The 26967-nt window shown below is 44.2% G+C and overlaps 1 protein-coding gene across 2 annotated transcripts in view; it reads right to left on the bottom strand.

Annotated features, from left to right (window-relative positions):
- RIC1 (RIC1 homolog, RAB6A GEF complex partner 1) overlaps positions 1–26967 on the bottom strand; it is a 673031-nt gene that overhangs the window by 18772 nt on the left and 627292 nt on the right. For both annotated transcript variants that reach the window (XM_069240247.1, XM_069240239.1), the window contains exons 24-25: positions 23921–24098; positions 10837–11025 (exon numbers count right to left, since the gene is read on the bottom strand). In XM_069240247.1, the coding sequence (XP_069096348.1) occupies positions 10837–11025; positions 23921–24098 (367 nt within the window). The remainder of the gene's footprint in view (positions 1–10836; positions 11026–23920; positions 24099–26967) is intronic.

The raw sequence follows: 26967 nt of genomic DNA on the forward strand, positions 1-26967 counted from the left end.
GGGCCACAGTAGAATTTGGCTCAGACTCTGGAAATGAATATTGGGATGGGAGGGGTCTTCCTCTGGCATCAATGTCCTAGGGATTTGACCCGGATTATGGCACCAGATTGGAGTCGGCTCTGAAGTCTGAGCAGAACCCAAGATTGGATCAGGAGACACAGACAGTACAGATGACAGATCCACTGGCGGTAATCAGACCAAAGGCCTCTGTGGATCCTTGAGGCCCAAAGGTGTGCCAGAGGGAGCTCGAAGAGTGCCAAAGACTTGCACCATACCCTCTTTAAAGAACTCAATCTGTTGCATAGCGGCTGAAGGTCCTGGAAGCTCAGGGCACAAAGGGCTCAGTTGCGGATGAAGAATCACCCATATGATATCTCAACTTCTCCGGTAGAGAGTAGCGGACTGGGACCAGTCGTGCATGCCTTCTTATGCTTCCACTTAGACTTACCGGAAGACTTGGACCATGAAGAGGACCTGTAGCAAGAATGGCCCCGAAAGTGGGAATAGGAAAGTGCCTTTGATTTCAAATGGGAGCAGGATTCTGTGACTTTGTTCTGTGGTTGGCAACATACAGCTTTGCTTCACTTACCTGGATTACCCTTGGGCACACTCTTCTCAGGACTTGAGTCGTGCCCCAAACCCAGACACCAGAGGCATACCTCATGTGGATCTGTCACCTGACATTTGTTTGTGGCAGCCCCTACAGGGTTTAAACCCTGTAGTTTTAAGGAACTGACAACACACAGGGGTGGCACTTATATGAGGCTCCATTGTCACTTCTGGGGTGAAATAAAGTCAATGGGAAGCCACTCGGCAGCACCTATGATTGTGCAGGACCAATGCTATTGAAATCTTCCAGATGCAGGCTGGCACCTGGGGATACTATAACGGTCAGGAATCTGCAGTTAGAACTAATCATTGGAACAGCAGTTCTCAGTACTTCGGAAGGACTAATCCACTGGGTCAAAAGCCTTTTCTGCATCAGGTGACACCAACGCGGTGGCATCATCTTTTTCTGCATATTCTTAATTAGGTGGATTAGCTTTCTGGTATTATCATGTGGGGATGTACTTGCTAGTGTATACCCATCTGTTCCCATTAGCTTTTGCACATCTGTTCTTATACTTGCTTAAAGCACACTAAAGCCTTTAAAATAGTGTACATTTACACATAATGTAAATGCACTGCCATTTTGTTATCCTGTGTTGTACAATGCACATTTGGCCTAATTGTTCTAGTAAGCATAACTACGTTCTGAAGTTGGCCCAACGATGCAAGGACTGCAGATTTAGTTAAGTCAGCCTTTTCACTCTAGCTTTGTGTATCCTTTATCAAGGTTTTCTCGCATTCTTCCCAGGAGAAGAGCTTGGCAACTGCTCGCTAGTGTTCATCTGTAGTTTCAGCTGTATCAAATGTTCTTTCCTCCGCACTCTACAGAGAGAAAAGTGAATAAATATAGCACTGAAATATTTAGATTTTCGCATTACATGCTACAACTAATCACTGAGCAAAACTCTGGTCTACTGCAGTGCAACTTGCCCTTAGAATATGTTTATGCTTGCTGGGTATTTTTGCGTTAGACATATGTTAGGCTTCCTTGATCATATTATCTGAGTATCTCTCATCTTTCACACACGGCTCAGTCTTGACATAACAAATTCAGATTGGTCTGCATATAGTAGAGCTGGTAAGATATTTCAGCAATTTTATTCCTTAGAATGTTTTATTAAATTCTGATAATCACAATCATGAACACTACTGGTGCTCTTCATACACACTACTTGTGTGTATGAAGAGCACCTGGTTTGGGATGATTCTTACAACAGGTTCTCTCATTGTAGGTGCCACTTTCTTTTACTCTGCTATACGGTTGACACGTATTTTTAGATGGGGAATGAGTCTGGTGGTATATGTTTTATAAAAACAGCTTGTGAAGTTGTCTGATCCTGGGGCATTGTTTCTTTTTAGGTTTTTATTAGTCTGAAAATTTCTACTTGATCTATTAGTGCTTATAATTCTTTAACTTCATTGGTTAAAGTAGCTACGGTAATTTACTTGATGTATTGTGTCTGCTGAGCTGAGGATGTTTTGAGTTTGGTATAAAGGTCTTGTAGTATTTCCAAAATCATTCTAATTTCTTGTCGTTTCTGCCTCTCCATTTGATTGATTACTTTAATGTATTGTTACTATCTTTTCCTGCTGACCTGCCACGCTAAATGAGCTTTTACTTTGTTTTCTGTTTCATAGCAGCACTTGAATAAAGGAGTAAATTCTGCTTTATTGATGTGAATGGTTCTGAAAGGTCCTCTACTGTGCATTAGTGTGTATAGGTTGGCCTGGAAGGACAAGTCTTTGAATGAATTCTCTGTATATTTCTTTGCTTGTGTTGCAGCTTTGGAATCTCTAGGGTTCGACACTTGTAGAGCTGTGACATTAGAGAGATGAATTTACCCCTTACTAGTGCTTCAAATGTGCCCTAGATTCCACGAGTGAAGGATTCATTATTGTCAGTAAGAGAAAACTAGTCCTCCATTTAGTTTTCTTTTCGCTACTTGAAAACTGGGTCTTTGGGAAGCCTGGGCTGTAGTCTACAGAACTTGATAATATTAAGATCAATAGAAACAAGGGAAAGGCTGCAATTGCAATGTGGCCTATGTTTGTTTTCTCAACGAGTGGGATTAACTGTGTACTGACAAAAATAAAATCTATATGTGAGTATGTATGACGTACATGTGAAAAGAGTGAATTCTTTGTCTCAAGGTGGTGTATCTATCAAGAAAATAATTAGAGGCGGTGCCTATTCTAAATAGCCACCCTGTTTTGATACATCTGTCTGTCAGGGACTGCATTAAAGTCGCTGGTCAGTATAATGTCTTGCACTGTAAACTCTGCTATTACTGTAAGGAATTTTTGTAGGAACATATCTTGATTGATATTCAGGGCATATACAGTGAGTTGTTTTTATTATTGGAAATTTTCTTTGGAAGAAGCTAGCCACACCTATTGTGTTTTACATTCAATGAGGACTAGTGAACAGCTGAATATGCATAGTGTCTCATTCTTTTCTGGACTTGGGTAGTTAGGTGGGTCTCTTGGAGGCATAAAATGTCTGGATGTTGTGTTTTAATTCGTCTGTCTCCAGACTGCCTCTCGTTTAGTTGAGGCATTTAGCAATTTTATTGTTATATGAGAGTATTTTTTAACCATCGGAAGGTAATTACCATACTAGCTTTCGAAGAGAAGGAGCTGCATGTAGATGTTGTGTGAATAGCGGTTTGAGGATTGTGAGTTGTTTCTTCTGTGCTTGTGTGGCTCTACTAATCGTGGATGGCAAAAAATAATGCACTGAACTAGTAATACGTAACTCTTCCCAACTGCTTCCAAAAGAGGAGCCGACAATGACTATAGTATCTGTTTTATTCAGGGTAACACTGGACAACTCAAAAATAGGAAGCCTTCCAAAAATGTAACAAGTGTCAGTTCAGACTAGTTGGGAGACACCACTTGGTAAGGGAAGTGTCACTCTACTAAGCGTGATTCTGGGTAAACAACCCAATAAATATTGCCTTGGCTGGTAGGCCTAAGGTAGACTGCTAGGTCAATTTATATCCTCTCCTTCCTCCCCCCCCCCACCCCCCGTCCCCACCTCCCCACTGCTGCCCTGTATAGAGTACCTTTCATTCAGGAAGAAAACTTCCAAGATTATGCCTAAGAGCCGGATACTTTAAGACATTGTTAACCAGACAAGTAATCTACTTTGTCCCAGTCCTCAGCTGGTGATGCTACTCTTTGTAGTTCATGACTATGGTTTTTTAGTTTTTTTCGGTTTCTGCTTCTGTCACTAAAGGTTTGCTATTCATTTGCTGGGAAACAAGATGATCAAGTCATGTGTGTCGTCTTCCTTGACTGGTTAGTTGTCTAATATTTTGGCTGCTTGCCTTCGGCCTGCTGTGTAGTGAATGGCTCTGTTACAGTGAAATATGATTCCTAAGGATTGGGTCCATCTTAAACATAATTTCTCTTCTCTTAACTTATTTGTGATCCACTTAAAGGCAGCTCATCTTTAAAGTATTGCCTGATAGAGGTCCTGGAGATTGAGGCAGGTATCTGATTTCAGGTAGCCTCCTGGCCGCCATAAGGGTCCCATCTTTGACAATAAAGTAGTATAATGTTGCCACAGTATTTCTAGGATTTCGGTTTATGCAAGTGTTTCTACAGTCGTTATGAGCTCTGTCAAGGCATAAAAGAGGTGCATCATGAAGGTTAAGGTATCTGCTTCCTAGAGGCAGTCGGAATTTATTTTCTAGCTGCTCGAATTTCTTTATAGCTAGGTTAAGTTCTACAAAGCAGAATATCAGCTTGCGAAAGCTTCCAACGACAATGATGAAATATGTAAGAAAATAAGAAAATCTATATCTAAGGAAAACATAGTCACAAACATCACTGGGCTAAAAACTCCAAGCAGATGATAAATTCTGCACATGGTAAATAGCATGTGTTCTTAAAAAAAAAAAAAACAATGAATGCTAGTCATGTGGATGCCTGGTAAGTATCTCAAGATAAAAACTGTCTGACTTGACAGTCCTGCTGATTCATATACGCATTTGAACCCCTACTATAATGAAAATGTCACTTACCCAGTGTACATCTGTTCGTGGCATCAGTCGCAGTAGATTCGCATGTTCTGCAATAGCTCGCCATCTGGTGTTGGGCCGGAGTGTTACAAGTTGTTTTTCTTCGAAGAAGTCTTTTGAGTCACGGGACCGAGTGACTCCTCCTTTTGTCTCCATTGCGCATGGGCGTCGACTCCATCCTCGATTGTTTTTCCCCGCAGAGGGTGAGGTAGGAGTTGAATTGTAGTAATAGTGCCCATGCAATGGAGTGACTAAGTATGCACTTATTTAAGGTTGAAATGATACATATATAAATAATTGAAGGTAACTTCCAAACTGCTACAGGCTCCCGGGGAGGCGGGTGGGCACATGCGAATCTACTGCGACTGATGCCACGAACAGATGTACACTGGGTAAGTGACATTTTCAGTTCGATGGCATCTGTCGCTGTAGATACGCATGTTCTGCAATAGACTAGTAAGCAGTTATTTCCCCAAAAGCGGTGGATCAGCCTGTAGGAGTGGAAGTAGTCTGAAATAATGTCCTTAATACAGCTTGACCTACTGTGGCTTGTTGTGCGGATAACACGTCTACACAGTAGTGCTTGGTGAATGTGTGAGGCGTAGACCATGTGGCTGCCTTACATATTTCTTGCATTGGGATGTTTCCTAGAAAGGCCATGGTAGCACCTTTCTTTCTGGTTGAGTGTGCCCTTGGTGTAATGGGCAGCTGTCGTTTAGCTTTAAGGTAGCAGATTTGGATGCATTTAACTATCCATCTGGCTATACCTTGTTTTGAAATTGGGTTTCCTGCATGAGGTTTTTGAAATGCAATAAAGAGTTGTTTAGTCTTTCTGATGTTCTTTGTTCTGTCAATGTAATACATTAATGCTCTTTTGACATCTAATGTATGTAGTGCCCTTTCAGCTACGGTATCTGGCTGTGGAAAGAACACCGGAAGTTCCACTGTTTGATTTAGATGGAACGGTGAAATAACCTTTGGCAAAAATTTAGGATTGGTCCTTAGGACGACTTTATTTTTGTGTAGTTGTATAAAAGGTTCCTGTATAGTAAACGCCTGAATCTCGCTTACTCTTCTCAGGGAAGTAATGGCGATGAGAAATGCCACCTTCCAGGTTAGGAACTGTATGTCGCAGGAGTGCATGGGTTCAAAAGGTGGACCCATAAGTCTAGTTAGGACAACATTTAGGTTCCATGAAGGAACAGGTAGTGTTCTTGGTGGTATAATTCTCCTAAGGCCCTCCATGAATGCTTTAATGACTGGTATTTTATATAGGGAAGTTGAATAGGTAGTTTGCAGGTATGCAGATATTGCTGCAAGGTGAATCTTAATGGAAGAGAAAGCTAGGTTAGATTTTTGTAAGTGAAGCAAGTAACCCACTACATGTTCTGGAGTTGTGTGTAATGGTTGTATTTGATTAATATGGCAGTAGCAAACAAACCTCTTCCATTTACTTGCATAGCAGTGCCTGGTGGATGGCCTTCTTGCTTGTTTTATGACTTCCATACATTCTTGGGTAAGTTGTAAGTGCCCGAATTCTAGGATTTCAGGAGCCAGATTGCTAGATTCAGCGATGCTGGATCTGGGTGTCTGATCTTTTGGTTGTGCTGTGTCAACAGATCTGGCCTGTTGGGCAATTTGATGCAGGGTACCACTGATAGGTCTAGCAGCGTTGTGTACCAGGGTTGCCTTGCCCAAGTTGGTGCTATCAATATGAGTTTGAGTTTGCTTTGACTGAGTTTGTTTACCAGGTAAGGAAGGAGAGGGAGAGGAGGAAAAGCGTAAGCAAATATCCCTGACCAGTTCATCCATAGGGCATTGCCTTGGGATTGTTTGTGTGGGTATCTGGATGCGAAGTTTTGGCATTTTGCGTTCTCCCTTGTCGCAAACAAGTCTATCTGAGGTGTTCCCCAGAGTTTGAAATAAGTGTTCAGTATTTGGGGGTGAATTTCCCATTCGTGGACCTGTTGGTGATCTCGAGAGAGATTGTCTGCGAGTTGATTTTGTATCCCTGGTATAAACTGTGCAATTAGGCGAATTTGGTTGTGAATTGCCCAATGCCAAATTTTTTGTGCTAACATGCTTAACTGCGTGGAGTGCGTCCCTCCCTGCTTGTTTAGATAATACATTGTTGTCATGTTGTCTGTTTTGACGAGAATGTATTTGTGAACTATTATTGGTTGGAAAGCTTTTAGTGCTTGAAAAACTGCAAGAAGTTCTAGGTGATTGATATGCAGTTTTGTTTGATGTACGTTCCATTGTCCTTGTATGCTGTGTTGATCGAGGTGTGCTCCCCACCCTGTCATGGAAGCATCTGTTGTTATTACGTATTGTGGCACTGGGTCTTGGAAAGGCCGCCCCTTGTTTAAATTTATGTTGTTCCACCACAGAAGCGAGAGGTAAGTTTGGCGGTCTATTAACACCAGATCTAGAAGGTGACCCTGTGCTTGAGACCACTGTGATGCTAGGCATTGTTGTAAGGGCCTCATGTGCAGTCTTGCGTTTGGGACAATGGCTATGCATGATGACATCATGCCTAGGAGTTGTAATACCATCTTTGCTTGTATCTTTTGTGTTGGATACATGCGTTGTATGATGGTGTTGAAATTTTGAATTCTTTGTGGACTTGGAGTGGCTACTCCTTTTGATGTGTCTATTATGGCTCCCAGGTATTGTTGTACCTTGCGTGGCAGAATTTTGGATTTTGTGAAATTGACGGTGAACCCTAGTTTGAAGAGGGTTTGTATGATATGATTTGTGTGATTTGAGCACTCTATTAACGAATGGGCCTTGATTAGCCAGTCGTCTAGATATGGGAACACATGTATTTGCTGCCTTCTGATGTGTGCAGCGACTACCGCTAGACATTTGGTAAAGACTCTTGGTGCGGTTGTTAATCCGAAAGGCAGTACCTTGAATTGGTAATGTATTCCTTTGAATACAAACCTTAGGTATTTCCTGTGCGATGGGTGTATTGGTATATGGAAATAAGCATCCTTGAGGTCTAAAGTTGCCATGTAGTCGTGCAGCTTTAGCAATGGCAATACTTCTTGTAGTGTGACCATGTGGAAGTGGTCTGATTTGATGAAAGTGTTGACTACTCTGAGGTCTAGGATTGGTCTCAGTGTTTTGTCCTTCTTTGGTATCAGAAAGTACAGTGAGTAAACTCCTGTGTTTATTTGTGTGTTTGGCACTAATTCGATTGCATTCTTTTGCAATAGTGCCTGCACTTCTATCTCTAGAAGATTGGAATGGTGTGTTGTTAAATTTTGTGGTTTTGGTGGTATGTTTGGAGGGAACTGTAGAAATTCTATGCAGTAACCATGTTGGATAATTGCTAGAACCCAAGTGTCTGTAGTGATTTTCTCCCATGCTCTGTAATAATGACCTATTCGTCCCCCCACTGGTGTTGTGTGGAGGGGGTGAGTGACATGTGAGTCACTGTTTAGTAGTAGGGGTTTTGGGGCTTTGGAATCTTCCTCTATTTCTAGGGAATTGCCCTCCTCTATATTGTCCCCGAAAACCTCCTCTATACTGTCCTTGGTAACTGGACGGTGTGGCTTGTGAGGTGCTGGCTTGTGTGCTTTGACCCCGAAACCCCCCTCGAAAGGGCGTTTTACGGAATGAGCTGTAATTCCCTCTGCTCTGCGGGGAGTAGAGTGCGCCCATGGCTTTGGCAGTGTCCGTATCTTTTTTGAGTTTCTCAATCGCTGTGTCCACTTCTGGACCGAACAGTTCTTTTTCATTAAAAGGCATATTGAGAACTGCTTGTTGAATCTCTGGTTTAAATCCAGACGTTCGGAGCCATGCATGCCTTCTGATAGTTACAGATGTATTAATTGTCCGTGCAGCTGTATCTGCAGCGTCCATGGAGGAGCGGATCTGGTTGTTGGAGATGGCCTGTCCCTCCTCAACCACTTGTTTTGCCCTATTTTGGAAGTCCTTGGGCAGATGTTCAATGAGATGTTGCATCTCGTCCCAGTGGGCTCTGTCATAGCGCGCAAGTAGTGCCTGGGAGTTCGCGATGCGCCACTGGTTTGCAGCTTGTGCTGCGACTCTCTTACCAGCTGCATCAAACTTGCGGCTTTCTTTATCTGGGGGTGGTGCATCTCCAGATGTGTGAGAGTTGGCCCTTTTCCTAGCTGCTCCTACAACAACAGAGTCTGGTGGCAGCTGTGTTGTGATGAAAGCCGGGTCCGTAGGAGGCGGCTTATACTTTTTTTCCACCCTTGGTGTGATTGCCCTACTTTTGACCGGGTCCTTAAATATGTCTTTTGCGTGCCGGAGCATACCAGGGAGCATAGGCAGGCTTTGGTAGGAGCTGTGGGTGGAGGAGAGTGTGTTGAACAAGAAATCATCCTCGACCTGTTCTGAGTGGAGGCTTACGTTGTGAAATTGTGCTGCTCTAGCCACCACCTGAGAGTACGCGGTGCTGTCTTCTGGTGGAGATGGTTTTGTAGGGTATGCCTCTGGGCTGTTATCTGACACTGGGGCGTCGTATAGGTCCCATGCGTCCTGGTCTTGGTCACCCTGGCTCATGGTGGTGTGAGCTGGGGAGTGTGATGGCGTTTGTGCTGGTGAAACGTTAATCACGGGCGGAGGAGAGGGTGGTGGTGTAACTCTTTTCACCACTTTTGGTTGTGGTGCTTGTTCCGTCTGGAACTCCAACCTTCTCTTTCTCCTAATGGGGGGAAGGGTGCTTATTTTTCCTGTCCCCTGCTGAATGAAGATACGCTTTTGCGTATGGTCCGCATCAGTTGCTTGTAGCTCTTCCTCAAACCTATGCTTCTGCATTTGGGAGGTTAGCGAGTGCTCTTCTGTATAAGAGCCTGAAGCTGGGTCGCTTGCAGTTTGTTTCGGCATCGAAACTTTGTCTGCGTGTTTTTTCGGCTCCGAGGTGACTTTTTTCCTTTTCGGGGCCGAAGCCTCTCGGCGTCGATCTGTTTCGGTGCCGCTGTCTCGGCGTCGAGCCGTGTCCGCACCGGCATCTCGGTGTCGAGGCTTGTCTCCAGCACTTTCTCGGTCCCGAGAAGGCTGCGTGCCGGTGTCTCGACCGGAGTCGGACGATCTCGGCACTGTTTGGGCCTTTTTCGGTGCCGACGGTCGGTCACCGATTTTATGGGTTGAGCCATGGCCTGGTGGCAGTGGCGTCCCCTGGGCCTTGTAAATGTTTCTTTGTGTGGTTTTCGACGTCTTACTCACGGTTTGTGTATCGTCGAATCCTTCGGAGTCTGAGTCTTGGATCGAGAAGGTACCTTCCTCTTCCTGTTCCTCGAACTCCCCTCGGGCTGTCGTTGCGGACGCCATTTGAAGTCTTCTGGCTCGACGGTCTCGGAGTGTTTTTCGGGACCGGAACGCACGACAGGCCTCGCAGGTGTCTTCGCTGTGCTCAGGTGACAGGCACAGGTTGCAGACCAAGTGTTGGTCTGTGTAGGGGTATTTATTGTGGCATTTGGGGCAGAAACGGAACGGGGTCCGTTCCATCGGCGTTCCTCAGCACGCGGTCGGGCCGACCAGGCCCCGACGGAGGATCGAAAAACTACCCCGAAGGGCACCGGAGCTCTTCGATCTTCGATGCGGTGTTGAATCTAAGTATGCCGATCCCGAACGCAACAATACCGACGAAAATCTTCCGAAATTAACTATTTTTTTCTGTTCCGAAACTCGGAGCGACAGGAACACGTCCGAACCCGATGGCGGAAAAAAAACAATCGAGGATGGAGTCGACGCCCATGCGCAATGGAGACAAAAGGAGGAGTCACTCGGTCCCGTGACTCGAAAGACTTCTTCGAAGAAAAACAACTTGTAACACTCCGGCCCAACACCAGATGGCGAGCTATTGCAGAACATGCGTATCTACAGCGACAGATGCCATCGAACTTATGTTTTTAGACAACGTAATGAACCGATGAAATCTAAGTAAAATTAAATGATTGCACCGTTTATCTACAATGCCAACTTCTGTATGGTCAAAATTATAAAGTGCCATTTCTTACTGGGTGTTCACTACATAAAGAAACTCTTAATATGGTCATATTATTCAGATGCATGTAAAAATCAAAAAGACTAGACATTTGCAGAGGAATTTGATAAAACAGAGAGCATACCATTATCTTTTTAAAACCAGGCCAGGCAGGTGTGGGATATATAGAATCTATGCTTTCATTACTAAACTTCCTAAGCTTCAACTGTTAACACTTACCAGTCTGTAGTGGCCCAGTTCTCTACAGCTTGCAAACCATTCTGTATGTTCTGAAGCATCTCAGCAGCAATTTCAGGAGACTGCATCAAGTTCAAAACCTGAACAATTATGGAGGATTCCCGGAGAATCAAGCCGATCATGACACACCATTCCAGACAACCGGCTTCCATAAAAACGTGCAGCAAATAACTACATAAAGACAACATGGTACAATAAGAGCATGGCTATACATTTGACATATTACCTTTAGTACTGACTAACCCCTAAATTCCTTAACCATACTTTTCACATGTCAGGCTGGCTTGCCATAGGTCAGTTCTGATATTTACTCAGCACATTAAGTTCCTGCACTGCCAAAAGCATCAATGTAAGAACAAAAGGAAATACAACTTAAACATTTATTAAACGTACCAGCTAGTCATTTCAACCACTTACCTTTTCTCCTGAGTAAGCCCTTCTCCATTTAATCGCGAATGTTTTAACTCCCAAGTTGAGAGGGTATATGTGCCTTAAGAGTTACTTAGCTTATTTAACTATTGCACCCTCTTGTTTTAGTTTTTTAATATTGTGTTTTGCGCCAGAAAAAAATAGGATTTTTCATGGGATAAAACTCATAGATATGTTTCAGAGCGGCTTGCCTTACCTGGTTAGCCTAACAAACTGACCTTGTGGGCCTTCAATTGCACATCAAACATAAGAGTTACCCAAATCAAAGAATTTACAATGTGATTCCTGCCTGTAGATCTGAGGTGCTGCGACTAGCTACTTGACAAAAGATAATCGCTAGCTTATCACTTTTAGCAATAGGAAACTTGGGCTCTAGACATTTCCTCACACTGGTAGCATTTGTTTTAGTTTACAACCCAAATATTGCTTCATTTCTGCCCCACACAGCATCACTTAAAACACTTCTCAATTTATTATAGGAAACAAATGTGCTATAGTGACAGGGAGTAATACTATTGCACATACCATCTAAAGAGGATCGAAGAGGGTTAAGCCAATGATCAAGACTCCAGTGGCACAATCAGGGGCTGCTTTCCTGAATGCACACATTAGCAATGTTCGATTTGGAAAGGTTCAGCTGTAAATTTGTGATTTTCTTTTGAATTTTCCTCTGAGGCACAATAATGGTAAGGACTGATAGATATTTGGTTCCACTTGTTGAACCATGTGACCTAAAAGCTAGGGAAGAACAAACAAGAAAGAGCTTCTTGAAGAGAAGAATTAAGACTAAAGAAGTGTGATTTGGCCAGAATCGAGATGTAAGAATTGTCTCCAAATTGTTGGAATTCTATACTTTTTGGCGGGCCTACATATTACCTGAATATCCCTGACAAAACTACATGGAAACCATCTTCTTGGGAACTGTCATCTACTCCCAGAAGGAGGATAAAATGAAGACATTGATGATCAAGGCCATTTAGTGGAGGGCTGTTGTAGGACCACGTTACTCGCCTGGTACTTGGCACTGAATCATTGTTGCCTCCACTGCAGACAACTACTCCTGTAGTCATATTTTCATTGTTGCGTACGTTGGTTCCCTTATGGGCGTCATCACTTTTTTAGGGAACTTTCCCTCCTACTCGGCATCCTCCCCCCAAGACCACAATTCTTCTTCATGCTGCAAGAGTCACCAAACAACAAGAGTATCTCTTTTATTTCATTACCTTCAGTCGATCTTCTGTTTATCCTGTTGCTAGACTGTCTTTTCGTTGTAATATTTTCTCTTATTTGTGTTTTCCAGGAACCTGTCATGGTGGTGTTGGGCTTCGTGGGAGCAGCATTAAGGATAAACGTAAGTCTTCCTCCATCCTCCTCCACAGTTAGGCAATGGATGATGTTGTGAGCGGCACACAGATCCATCTTGTGGGAGTGCGTGGACAAATTCAGATAGCCAATTTTTTTCTATCACTAAAATGTCATAATTTTGTCTTAATCCTCTCCAGAAGATAATTTTAATAGTGCACTCTATGTCTCCCTCAATCTGAATGTTTAGTTTGTAAACTCTGTTGGGTGGGGAGACATACTTGTCAGCTGTTTCAACTTCTAGGAAGTCGTTAGTCGGTGTCACATCCAGAATTTCCATAAGATTCTGGTGATGTATTGTGACCCCTGCCGCGCTGTATAGCAGTCACTGCCCACGTCCCGTTCTTCAACAATGTTCTCAATATGTGTGCCATCTTTGACCGATATTGCTGCAACCTTTTTCATTTGAAATTGGGGCTTTTGCTGTGGAAGCTTCTATTCCTTTTTTTGTAAAAGTTTTTGAAGAATGTTAGGAGTCCTTTTACGGCTTCACAAAGTCACTTCGATTTTGACCGCCCATCTTTGCCACTGTTTAACCGGTGTGTCCTGAAAGGAATGATTGTCAGAATATTTATATCTATTGAGAGTTTTTAAACATTACCTATTTCTAAGATTGTATATTTTTTCCAAGGTTGCGGTGATTCCCCTCTTTGGCTTTTTCTTTATTTTATTTTTGTTTAACCCAGCGATTATTTTTTTAGAGCTCTCTTGTGCTTGCTCAGTACTCTCCTTACCGGGAGTACTTTGTAGTTCTGATTTAGTTGATCTGGCCCCCCAGACTTTCCTGACCTATACTTTGTATAAGTTTCAGAAATAATCTTTGACATCTCACGTTCCTTATTCCATTGAGGAATCTCCCTGAGCCGCTGGCGAATTGCCAGTGCTGCTGATTCCCCTTTAATGTTACTTAAAATAATTGAGGAGACTGTTTCAAAACTGTGTCTCAGTTTCAGGCCCAAATCCTGTGCTGGGGCTACCCCGTTTTCACTTTGAATCTGTTTTAACACTTCCGATAAATATGCAAGAGTTAGTGTGTCATGTGTGGGGGTATATATTGCAGCAAAGACTGTTCACCAAGTGGCGCAATCCTCTATTGACGGTACCATTCTAAAAGTCAAGCACATTGTGAGAATTCTGTGTTTATCTTGGGGTCCTGTATGGGGAAACATTACTTCCAGATGGTTTGTTTTTTGTGCAACCAGAATGGACTCTTCTCCCACTAAGTGGGTGCTTTTCCCATTTTGAATGGACAGTTTGTGGATTTATCCCTGTAAAGGGCAAATGATTTATAGCTGGTGCAGCCCTTGCTGGGGCGGTGTTTAAGGTCTGCATTACGAATTGTATTAATCGCCGATATATTGCTACTAACTCATAATATAATGTGCGTAGTTCAACTGTGTGCATAGCTTGTACATTAGGATGAGTTGTATAAGTAGCCAGTGTTGGCCATGTTGGTCCACCATTCCTTAAGGGACCTAGTTTAATTGTATTATGTGTGGGAGGGCACCATTAAACCAGCCTGGTGTTCTGAATAATTTAGAGGTATTTCTAAGTATTGGTATGCTCTGTTCTGTTGTGGAACGTGTGCTATTCTTATGTATGAAATGTTTTTGAGCCTGTGTCAACTGCTGGAAAATTGAACCATGAGTAAAATGTCTGTTCTGTATGCGTTGTGCTCTTCAACTACGAACATAACTCTTCCCTCATTAGTTAGTCCATTACATAAGAGAAACTGTGTGAAAGGTTGGGAATCCTTGTAAGGGTCAAGCTTGAACAACCTATAGCCTAGATAGATACTCCCTATTCAGTGCAGGAGGATTTTTCCCTATGACCATGGACGTCTCCGTATTATGGTAGTTAAGGTACCTTTAGCGTTTGTGAGAAAGAGATACTCAGGAGACCTGTAGGTTTAGTGCCTCACCAACATTGGTGGAGCCATGTCGTAGGATTCTCGTCATAAGAACAAGACTGTTGGATTCGGGCAGCAGCACCACTGCTTGTGAGTGACTGAGTCAATCCCACACCGTTTGGAAGCTGTTGGCCTAACCCTTTCAGCTAGCTAGCAGGCCTGAGGAAGTAAAGGAGGATTGTGGCAGCCTGGCACATGACACTCTGCGACTCCTCAGGGAACTTGTGGTTGGCATATCATATCCTTTTCAGTCATCGGAACAAGTCTCACACACCCTTAGGCAGTGAAAGAGATGCAGAGCAGTTTTCAATGTAATTATTGAAAAGACTTAAGCTCATCCAGTCCAATCTACTACACTGGTGTGTCTACACACCACACCTGACCCTCAGTGAACACTTCCATGCATGCACCTCAACCCATGCTCACTCAGCAAACACACAGGACATATCTTACACCAAAGAGGCTCCAGTCCATACAGGGAGTGCAGAATTATTAGGCAAATGAGTATTTTGACCACATCATCCTCTTTATGCATGTTGTCTTACTCCAAGCTGTATAGGCTCGAAAGCCTACTACCAATTAAGCATATTAGGTGATGTGCATCTCTGTAATGAGAAGGGGTGTGGTCTAATGACATCACCACCCTATATCAGGTGTGCATAATTATTAGGCAACTTCCTTTCCTTTGGCAAAATGGGTCAAAAGAAGGACTTGACAGGCTCAGAAAAGTCAAAAATAGTGAGATATCTTGCAGAGGGATGCAGCACTCTTAAAATTGCAAAGCTTCAGAAGCGTGATCATCGAACAATCAAGCGTTTCATTCAAAATAGTCAACAGGGTCGCAAGAAGCATGTGGAAAAACCAAGGCGCAAAATAACTGCCCATGAACTGAGAAAAGTCAAGCGTGCAGCTGCCACAATGCCACTTGCCACCAGTTTGGCCATATTTCAGAGCTGCAACATCACTGGAGTGCCCAAAAGCACAAGGTGTGCAATACTCAGAGACATGGCCAAGGTAAGAAAGGCTGAAAGACGACCACCACTGAACAAGACACACAAGCTGAAACATCAAGACTGGGCCAAGAAATATCTCAAGACTGATTTTCTAAGGTTTTATGGACTGATGAAATGAGAGTGAGTCTTGATGGGCCAGATGGATGGGCCCGTGGCTCGATTGGTAGAGGGCAGAGAGCTCCAGTCCGACTCAGACGCCAGCAAGGTGGAGGTGGAGTACTGGTTTGGGCTGGTATCATCAAAGATGAGCTTGTGGGGCCTTTTCGGGTTGAGGATGGAGTCAAGCTCAACTCCCAGTCCTACTGCCAGTTCCTGGTAGACACCTTCTTCAAGCAGTGGTACAGGAAGAAGTCTGCATCCTTCAAGAAAAACATGATTTTCATGCAGGACAATGCTCCATCACACGCGTCCAAGTACTCCACAGCGTGGCTGGCAAGAAAGGGTATAAAAGAAGGAAATCTAATGACATGGCCTCCTTGTTCACCTGATCTGAACCCCATTGAGAACCTGTGGTCCATCATCAAATGTGAGATTTACAAGGAGGGAAAACAGTACACCTCTCTGAACAGTGTCTGGGAGGCTGTGGTTGCTGCTGCACGCAATGTTGATGGTGAACAGATCAAAACACTGACAGAATCCATGGATGGCAGGCTTTTGAGTGTCCTTGCAAAGAAAGGTGGCTATATTGGTCACTGATTTGTTTTTGTTTTGTTTTTGAATGTCAGACATGTATATTTGTGAATGTTGAGATGTTATATTGGTTTCACTGGTAATAATAAATAATTGAAATGGGTATATATTTGTTTTTTGTTAAGTTGCCTAATAATTATGCACAGTAATAGTCACCTGCACACACAGATATCCCCTAACATAGCTAAAACTAAAAACAAACTAAAAACTACTTCCAAAAATATTCAGCTTTGATATTAATGAGTTTTTTGGGTTCATTGAGAACATGGTTGTTCAATAATAAAATTAATCCTCAAAAATACAACTTGCCTAATAATTCTGCACTCCCTGTATACGGTGGGGAACCTCGGCTCCGCCCTAGGGGCCGGGGCTAGGGACGCAGACTTCAGGCATATGGTGTGGGGGTGCCCTACCATGGGAAGCTATTGGGCTGGGGTGATGGCGCGCCTTAATCTCACCCTAGATAAGTCACTGCCAATGACCTTGGAGGTCTGCCTATTATGCCTCCTGGTAAGAAACCCTCCCAAAAAAGTGGGGAACAGGTTCACAGATCTCGCCCTGGTACTAGTGTGGCATGGGATAGCAATAACCTGGAAAACACCCGAGGGACCCCGACTTACCACATGGGTACACAAAGTCACATGCTGGGCCGGGGTGGAGGAGAGGACTTTAAGGAGAGAGGAATCACAGGGGCTCCCACACCAACCTATAGCACATCTCTGGGCAGAGATCATGGAAGAGTGGGAGGCATTTGACCTCCCTGATGACACCCATACAGAGTCTGGCGCTGAAGAGGGCCCGGGATGAGACCATATCATTTATACCATAAAAGGTACATCGGAGGCTGCTGGGTCTCCCGGATACAACCTGGGGCTACCATGCCAGCAGCGACAGAGGGATTGCTATTACCTAAATAGTGTTTTAGAATTGTTGGAGGTCACACGGTATGAAGACACAGTTAATTACTTGGTAGAGTTATATCTTAAGATAATATTGCATATATCCTTAATAGGTGTGGTTTGAACAGACATGGGTTTGGTCTAGATAGCAAAAAGGGCCTCCTCCGGGGCATGAGATATGGTAATAGAGAAACCTAGTGAAGGTTACATATACTTCCACAGAACTCAAGGACCAGACTTTGGTAAACTAGAACTATTCGAAAATAGCAAACTCTGCTAAATGTTTCAGAGCATTTATGAATATGATAAACTATGTATACATAAAATTACTTAGTTCTAACAATGATGTATAATGTTGTGGCTGCTGTCAAACTACAAAACACCAATAAAAATATATTTTTTAAAAGAATACTTTACTTTATTATACAGTATCTTTGTTGAGTTTAGACAATGAGCAAAAGCGGACGTCGGAAATGATTGGAACCTGGTTCCAGACCACATACTAGATCGAATAGGTACATGCCTTGAAAACAAATCGAGTTAACAGAGTTGTACTTTAGGTCAGCATTCACATTCTACTAGAAAAAGTGTGGTGCATAAACCCACTAGAATAGAATACTCTCACTTATGACATGTGCATGGCACTGAGTGCAGGATAGATTACTTTGTGGCCAGTCAGCATCTGATACCACAAATATCTATTTGTGAAATATTGGAGGGTAGAATCTCAGCCATGCTCCAATTAAGCCCGACATAGATTTGGCACTGCAGAATCCTACAGGTACCCAATGTAGACTGCAGAGTTTACCATATAAGCTTATCAACCACAGCTTAAACAACTCTACCAAGGCTTAAACTAAAAGACTGGCATTTCAAATGAAGCAACCTGAGGCTAACACACACATGCCAGTGTTGAGGATTGCTGCTGGTCCACCACAGACTGATCCTGTTGAAATATTGAACAAAATTACCTAATTTTTCAATAACAATTACATTGCTGAAGGTCACCAATCAGAGGATTCTTTTACCCTGTAAAAACCTGTATGTTGCATGCAGATTCACATTCTCTGTGCACTCCTGCCATCTAATGTTAGGCAAGATGATTGCAACTTGTTTTTCTTCGAATAAGTCTTTTGAGTCATGAGGTCCCAACAAAAACTCTTCTGATTGTGGATGCACATGCATAGCTGCTAAGTTTCCCAGGTCCATGCGTTGATGTCTTGCTCCAGTTTAGATTTTTCCCTTTGAATTTTGGGAGTTGTAGTTCTATTTCATAATTGAATAAACAAGACTACAAATCCCAGAATTCAAACAGGATCTAGAGCAGCACATCATGCATGGGCCAGGGAAACTTAGCAGGGCTGCACATGGGCACCGACTCCATTGCTAGATTGCACAGTCATCCAATGGGTGAGGGTAGGAATGGAGAAAAAGAGTAAAAAAAATAGTCGACATGCATGTAGAAAGAGAATAATATTAAGTGAAATATATCTGTAATGGAGTGCATGCGAATCTACAGAACTACATGACACAAACAGATCAATTTGTAGCATGTGTGACTGTGTTACTGTGCACACACATGCTCAGCATTGATTGTAAAGCTGTGGTGGCTAGCAAGGAAATGGTGCATAGGTCTGAAACAAAGTCCTTAGGACAGTCTGACTCACTCTAGCTTAATGCCTTGCAACAATGCTTTGTGAATGTGTATGGAGTGGACCATGTGCCAGCTTTACAAATATCTACTACGGTTGAGCTCTTTAAAAGCCACAGTAGCACCCTGTTTGCAGGTGGAATGAGGTGTGGGTAGGGAAGGTAGAGTTTTTTTTAGCATAAGCTTAAGACGTTTGGATAAACATGACAATCCACCTTGCAATTCCTGCCTAACAAATGACTTGGTATTTATGAGGCTGTGAAAAAGCCATAAACAATTGTTGCGTTTTGTGAAGGGACTTCAGGACTGATTACGGGCAGTGCAGAGGCTCCCCTGTCAGCACACTCGGAATGCTCACTGTCTGCCTTAGCGACAGTACGCATTTCAAGTGTGCTGGCGTGATCGACAGTGCAGTGGCATTGACCTCAGCTCTACCGGAGAGCTGAAGCCAATGCCGCCACACGCACTGTTTCCACCGGCCGGCCTGGCGGAAACTTCATAGTACGGTGGTGGGGAGGCTGCCGATTTGGTGGCATCCTCCCCACCACTATATTGGTGGTCTGGCAGTAGTACACAAGAGCACGCTTGTGATCAAGGGTGAGTAGTCACCTTTCAGCTACCTAGTCTGGAAAAAAGACCGGCAACTCTAAGGTCTGGTTAAGGTGAAATGAGGAGACTACCTTGGGTAAGAATTGTGAATTACTTCTAATGATCGCTCTGTCATAATGGACCTGGAAAAAAGGTTCATGCAATGGGAGGGCTTGTAGTTCACTAATACATTTGAGAGATGTTTTATCTACAAAGACAGCCTTCCGAGAGAGAAACCGCAAAGGGGATGAATGAAGTGGCTCAAAGGAGGGCCCCATAAGCCTGGTGAAGACAATATTGACATTCCAAACTGGGGTTGGAAGCACCCTTGGTGAAATGAAATGTTAAAGGTTTAATTACAGGAATTCTGAATAGGGAAGAGTGTTCCCTGTTTTGGGTATATTTAGCAATAGCAGCTAAATGCAGATGAATTTAGAAGCATGTTAACACTGACTTTTCTGAGTTTAAGAGGTAGCAAATAATGTCTTGCAATACAGGCATAGGAAAGTTTATGTGCTTTGGAGCACAATAGTGGGCAAAATGCTTCCACTGCAGGTGGGTGTGGTGGGCTTACAGGCTTCCCTAAGTATGTCAATTCACTCTTAAGGTAGGTTCAAGTAACTGAACCACAGGATTCAAATCGCCAGGTTGAGCTATCAGGGGTCAGGATATCTGAATTTGCTTGTGTTTTGCATTAGCAGGTCAGGTCTACTGGGGAGCTTCTCATAAAGGGCGATGTACATTTCGGGAAGGGCCAAAAACCAATGGTTGTCTGGTCCACTTCAGAGCCACCAGGTTGAGGGTGAGGGATGTTTCCCCGAGTTTCCTCACCAAGTAAGGAATTAGTGAGACAGGAAGAAAAGCATACACAAAGATCCCTGACCAATTCAACCACAGAGCATTGCCTATGCACTAGGGGTGTGGAAACATGGGGGTGAAGTTAGGGCACTTTGCATTTTTGCTTGTGGGGAGCCCCATCTCTGGATCCAAGGGAGTAGAACTTGAGGGTGGAGTTCCCCACTCATGGACTTGTTGCGGCACTTGTCTGAGCAGTCTTGCAAAGACATTATCCATTCCCGGAAAATACTCTGCCAGGAGATTAACTCTGAGATGGACAGACCATGGCCAGATTAGGTGTGCTAGTGCTGATAGCTAAGGGGAGTGAGTGCCTCCTTGCTTCTGTAGGTAGAACATGGTGGTCATGTTGTCTGTTCGCACAAGGGCTAACCTGTTTGGAGTCTGCTGAAGAAGGGCTTTGAGACCTAGATGAATAGTTAACAGTTCCAAGTGCCTTATGTGGAGATGCATTTGATGAGGTGAGCACAGACACTAGATTGTCATGCTGTTGAGGTATGACCTCAAGCCAGCTAGAGAAGTATCCGTGGTGTTGGTCACCTGTGGAACTGGGTCTGTAAAGGACCTACCTTGCAACAGATTGTTGCTGTTCATCACTGCAGAGTGATGAATGCTGGCTGTACCAAAACTAGAACCTCTCTATGACCCTCTGCTTAGGGCCAGTGGCTTGAGAGGCAATCCTGAAGCGGATGTATATGGAGTGTGGTGTGGGGCACTATGTCAATACATGAGGCCATCATTCCGAAAAGGCGCATAACTGTGTGAACTGAATTTCATCCAGAAAGTCCAATGGCTGCACCAAATGCTTTAGCGTTCATACGCTATGATAACATAATATCAATACCATTTCAAATAGGTACAAGTACCTGTCAGGTCTAACCCTTGCTAGTGACCATTAGGAGAGAGAGGGAAATAACGGGCACAAGGACACTGGCAGGGGAAATGAAACTGGTTTATTTGCTGAAGTGATTCTCTTAAAACTGTCAGACACACCAAGCTGATTTGCAAGGGTTCACAACATGTCTAAGTACCTGGGTGTTCAGATATACCATTTGGATAGGGACCTCTTGGAAGGAAATGTGGACAGGGCATTGGGCTTGGTTTGCAGATCTCTCCTTTTCTGGCTGTCTGTCCAGCTGTCCCTGCTGGGGCAGGTGGCAGTATCTCAGATGCTCATCTCTTGTACTTCTGTGCTGCACTGCCACTCTCACTACCCAGGTGATTCTTCCAGGACACACACGGCATCTTGTTGGAGTTGATAAGGGGATCGGGCAGGTAACGGGTGGCGCCCTCTATACTCCAGCGGCCGCTGCTTGAAGGCGTCCCCAACTATGAGCTTTACAACACAGTGGCACAGCTGCAGTGGCTGCTGTCTAGGCACAACTGCTTTCTCTGAGAGGGCAACCATCTGCAAGATTCTTAGGGTTACCCATATATATAAGTGTCTGTCAGACCCCAGGATCTGCCCACAACAAGAGACGCATCAGATGAAAGTAGCTTGTCTCTGCGGGTAGATATGTGCACGGTAGGGGACACCATATCCCACGCACCCCGCTAATCAAGGTGTGGCAACTACCAGAACTCTGACAGCCAGCCTGGGGATTTGACTTGACGTCTTGGAGGGAGGTGAAAATTGACCACTTAGGATTTTTTTCCACGAGCGAGTCCTCATGTCCTTTCAGGACACTGCGGACACTTTATGACGTGATAGCACAACAATTCTTGATGTACCATGCAATACAACATGCGATCTGCACCACCTTGGGTCCCGGTAGAGCAGAACTGCCCCAATCACCAGCATTACACACACACACATTCCTGTCATATGGCGACACACAGCATGCTATTACGGCCTTGTACACCCCGCTGAATTGCATCCCTGTGGTGACGACTGCAGACCTCCTGCGGCTGATAATGGACGAACTCTGATCCAGGGCGCTCCGGCATGTTAAGGAGGTGCCCATGAACGTCAATTCACCAAAAGGCCAGGGGTAGCACATGCAACTAAGATATGAGAAAGGTGGTTCATGTCCTTTCCTAAGTTCCACATGTTTAATGGGTAAGACAATAACTTCAAAGATTCCCCCTTTACCTGAGGTGGGAGGGACCCCTTGGGAGACTTAAGGGAAGACATAAGAGTGGCGCCAATCATCTAGAGCATGGCAAAGACTTCCAAGACTACTTCTTGAACACCAGCTTGCATTTAAACCGCAGAACATGCCCAGACATAACTCACTGCTAGGAGGAGAAAAGAGCAGACGGCCTAACCCAAGACTGCTGGCACTCAAACACGGTGGCAGCTCGCAGTAAAGTATTTTACATTCATTGCACATAGGTAATGTCTCACCGGCTGACGGTTTCACAAAACAACTGAATTTCCCATATGTTTAATTTTCTAATCTTGAGTAGGCGCTTTAACTAAAATGACCCGACAAGACGAATCAAAAGGAACAAAACTGTCACTCGACTGAGCAGAAAATCCATTTAGAATTCAACGAGAATCATTAAATGTCTTCAAATGGTTGTAATTGAACAGAATAAGTGTCAATAACCAAATTGTCAGAGGAGGAGGGGAAGCCGTGGGCTTTGGCACACGCAGGGAGCAGTGGAGCTCGCTTGGAGACGGCTGCGAGTGCTTCTCTGCACATGAACGATGTTTTGAAATCCCCCCAATTCCTGAATTTCTTCAAGTCTGTCTGCAGAGGAGGAGGAGGAGGAGAAGCCGTGGGCTTTGGGTCATGGAGGGAGAATTAGCAAGAATCACAAGAGGCTCACATGCAAGGTTGTACAGCTCTTAGTTCTGCTGCTCCCTGAGGCCAAGCTGAGCTGCAAAAGAAAAAAATAGTATGCACACGTATAATAAATGGCACAAAATTGAAAGTCTACAAGTAACAGAAGCAGTCCCATGGGCGTGAGCAGCACACCAAAAGGAGGGACAAATGTAAGCAAATGTCCACAGAAAAGCGAGGATGTTTGAATGGGGCGCAAAGGAACAAATTACAAGAGGTGGGTATGTCTATGCCCACATATGAGATACACCATGCCTCCTAGAGGCAGCGCATGCGCCTCCTAGGCGAGACCTAAAAAGGACTTTAGGGCAAAGGCATCTTAATGTTTCAGGTGACAAAAAACTAAGTTTAAAGTTTTCCCATGCTAATGGAATTCCTTTATTCTTTCAATATTTTGTCTCTTTTGTGGAAAAAAAATATTTTTACTATTACTCCTGCATGCTACAAATTATTTTTGTATGGAAAACCGATCTAGCATCAGTAGAGGAGAAAAGAATAACAATTCAAACAACCATAGTCACTTGCTACAGTTTTGAGTAAGCAATGGAAAAGTTGGTCATACTTCCCCACCCCTACCTCTCCAAAACAAAAAAAAAACTGTTGAAAGAATATAGCGTAAAACTTGTTGGCTTGCATCTGTAGAAACATGGCTGAAAACAAACAAGAGGGGCACAGCTCTAGATATTGTGTGAATGTGTGTGAGTGAAGGGTACTGCTGAATGGTAAGGCTGATAAAAAAGCAACAAAACTAAACATATGTAGATCACAAAAAATGAATGCATTTCAGGGGCAGTTGCAATCAACTGCATGTGATTTCTGTTATAACACAGTGCAGCACCGATAGGTTTTAAAATGTATACATAAAAGACATCTTAACTTACCGCAGCTGAACTTGAGACTTGTGTGGACCTTTACTTGCGAGTTCCAAGGATATATGTTCTAGTTCAGACTGGGTTAAGCTTAGAGTAGAGAAATTTTCATCCACCATTGTCCAATCTCCATCTACCATAGAGCTTGTTTCGGTCAGGTCTGTAGCAGAACCAATACTGCACTCATCACCTAAAGCAAGAAAGTAAAAACTATTCCTTTAATCAAATTTAGAAAGAAAGATAGCATGAGAAAGAAAACAGTTGAAAAGTGAGATAGACAAGCAGCGTTGCTAATGTATCAGTGGCCGTGCAGAGAGCTGGTGCTATTTTTTTGTCCAACCCACCTCCCATATGATGCTTTCCATATGTGCACCCTGTTGACAAGGGCAAAGTCTAGAAGGTAGATCTCACTGATAAATGAGTATGCATTAAGTAAGTGGAGACCAAAGGAACACTATTTTATATTCCGTGCAGACACTAAACACACAGACATGTTATCTCTTATGTGGAACAAAGGGCCAGATGTACGAAGCATGTTACCAGTCGCAAACAGCCAATGGGCAGTTTGCGACCAGTAAAATGCATTTTGGCATGTACCTAAGGCAAAATGTGACTATGTAACTTGTTACCAAATCACATTCTGCTTTTTCGATTCGGTATTAGGAAGGGGTGTGTTTACGACGTCCCTTCCTAATACCAAATCGCGCTGGTATCTATGCATGTTTTTCAACCGGAATGCTGCTGCAAAACATTCATACCTTATAGACTCCGTAGAGGAGTGGTAACCCATTTGCAAACAAGAAGGGGTCCCCAAGGTACCCCTTCCCCTTTGTGAACGTGGGTGAAAACATTTTTTAAGAGCAGGCAGTGGTTCCACGGACCACTGCTGACTCTTAAAAAATGTAAAGAAAACTTTTCAGTTTTCTTTTTGTAAGGCATCCCGTTTTCCTTTAAGGAAAACAGGCTGCATAACAAAAAAAAGATTGCTTTATTTAAAAAGCAATCATAGACATGGTGGTCTTCTGACCCTAGAAGACCATCATCCGTGATTGTAGCCATTCCCAATGGGTCGAAAATTTTGGCCTGCCTCACGTATAATCATGAAGCAGGCCCCTTGCCACCCATTTGGGAATCGCAAACAGTGTCTGAGACACTGTTGTACATAGCTGTTTGTGATTTCCTTTTAATAGTGAATCGAAAAATTCACTATTAGGAAATCATAAATGCCAAGCTACGTACATCTGGCCCAAATTGTTCAAAACAGCTGTACATTTCTGTTAACTAGAGTATGGCTCTAGAAAATTCCAGAGTTATCAAAGCACAAACAGTATATTTTAGCTTGGTAACCCCAAAACACAATTCAACTGGCTTTATAAGCCAGAGGGCATTCTCTCTTTCTGGGGCTCCTTAACCGGTTCTGTGCTGCGGACGTAACAGTTACGTACTGCGGCACAGTGCTCGTGTGCCCAGGACGTAACCATTACGTCCTGGCACAGAGTTAAGAGGGAGCGCTAGCGCTCCCTCTGTGGTCTTCCCTCCCACCCCCCAAAGGCAGGGATGGAAAGGGAAGCCCTTCCCCTTCCACCACTGAGCCCCCACAACCCCCTGTGACATCAGCGCGCGATCGCGTGCTGACCTCACAGAGGCCCTCTCCCATCGCGTTGGAAGCTCAGCTTCCTGCGCGATCGGAAGAGAAATGCTTTTGCATTTCTCTTCCGATCATGTGATGGGGGCCCTGAGAGGCTTCAAAGGGAAGGAAATTCATTTCCTTACCTTTGAAGTCTCTCAGAGGATTTTAACAGCGGGATCGTGAAGCGATCCGGCTGCTAAAATGTCCACTAGACACCAGGGATTATTTTCATTTAGGAAATTGGCATAAGGGGAGCGACCCCTTGGGCAAGGGTCGCTCCCCAGGGGCGCATTTTTTTTTTCAAGGCCTTTTCTGACCCCCCCCCCCTTCCGGGGGCAGAAACCTCTAGGCGCCAGGGATCTTTTTTTTTTTAATTTTTTTTTTTTAAGAGGTGGGGACCGACCCCTTAGGCAAGGGTCGCTTCCCTAGGGGACAAATTATATTTAGGCCGTTTCTGCCTCCCTTGTGGGTAGATCAGCCTATTTTTATTAGGCCGAACTGCCCCCAAGGGGGACAGAAACCACTAGGCACCTGGGATTGTTTTTTTGTGCCAATTTCATGCAAGGGGAGCGACCTCTTAGGCAAGGGTCGCTCCCCTGTGGGGGGGATTTATTTTAGGCTATTTCTCCTCCCCTTGGGGGGCAGATTGGTCTATTTTTACTAGGCCGATCTGCCCCGGGGGGCAGAAAACACTTAGGCACCAGGGATTGGTATGTGTGTGTTTTGTTTGGGGGGGCATCCCCTTGGGCAAGGGTCACCCCCCCCATGGGGGCACATTACTGTTGGCCACATCTGCCCCCTTGGGGCCAGATTGGCTTATTTTTGGAAGGCCCATCTGCCTCCAAGGGGGGGCAGAAAGCCCACCAGAGACCAGGGAAGATTTTGTTTTCAAAATAAAAGGTTGGGGGTATGGCCATACCCCCACCCCAAATAAATGGGGACATAGTTGTTCTTCCCACCAGAGGGCAGATGGGACAATTACCCCGATCCACACCCTGGGGGGGGCAGAAAGTCTACTAGATGCCAGGGAATTTAAAAAAAAAACAATTGTGGGGTGATGGCTACCAACCAGTATGGGCCTGGTTATGCCCCCACCCCAACTGAAGGGGGTAACAGTCTTTCAGCTCTCCCCCGCACACTAAAACATCTTACCCCACGGCAAGCAAGAGGACATATGATTATTTTGGGTTTTCGTTTTACATTTGGGCCATGAGAGCTTGGCTAACTCAAAATCGTCCCACTTGGAATGGTGAGGGCTGCACTTTATGGACTTTGGGACTCTGCCATGTAGAAAAATCCAGGGGACCAAGACACATCTGAAAACTAAACATCTGGGTGATTCCAGGGTGGTGTGCTTCACAGGCACCCCGCACCATTTTCTTACCCACAATGCCCTGCAAACCTCCAACTTTGCTGGAAATCACACATT

This window comes from Pleurodeles waltl, chromosome 1_2, assembly GCF_031143425.1.
Source record: "Pleurodeles waltl isolate 20211129_DDA chromosome 1_2, aPleWal1.hap1.20221129, whole genome shotgun sequence".
Taxonomy (NCBI): domain Eukaryota; kingdom Metazoa; phylum Chordata; class Amphibia; order Caudata; family Salamandridae; genus Pleurodeles; species Pleurodeles waltl.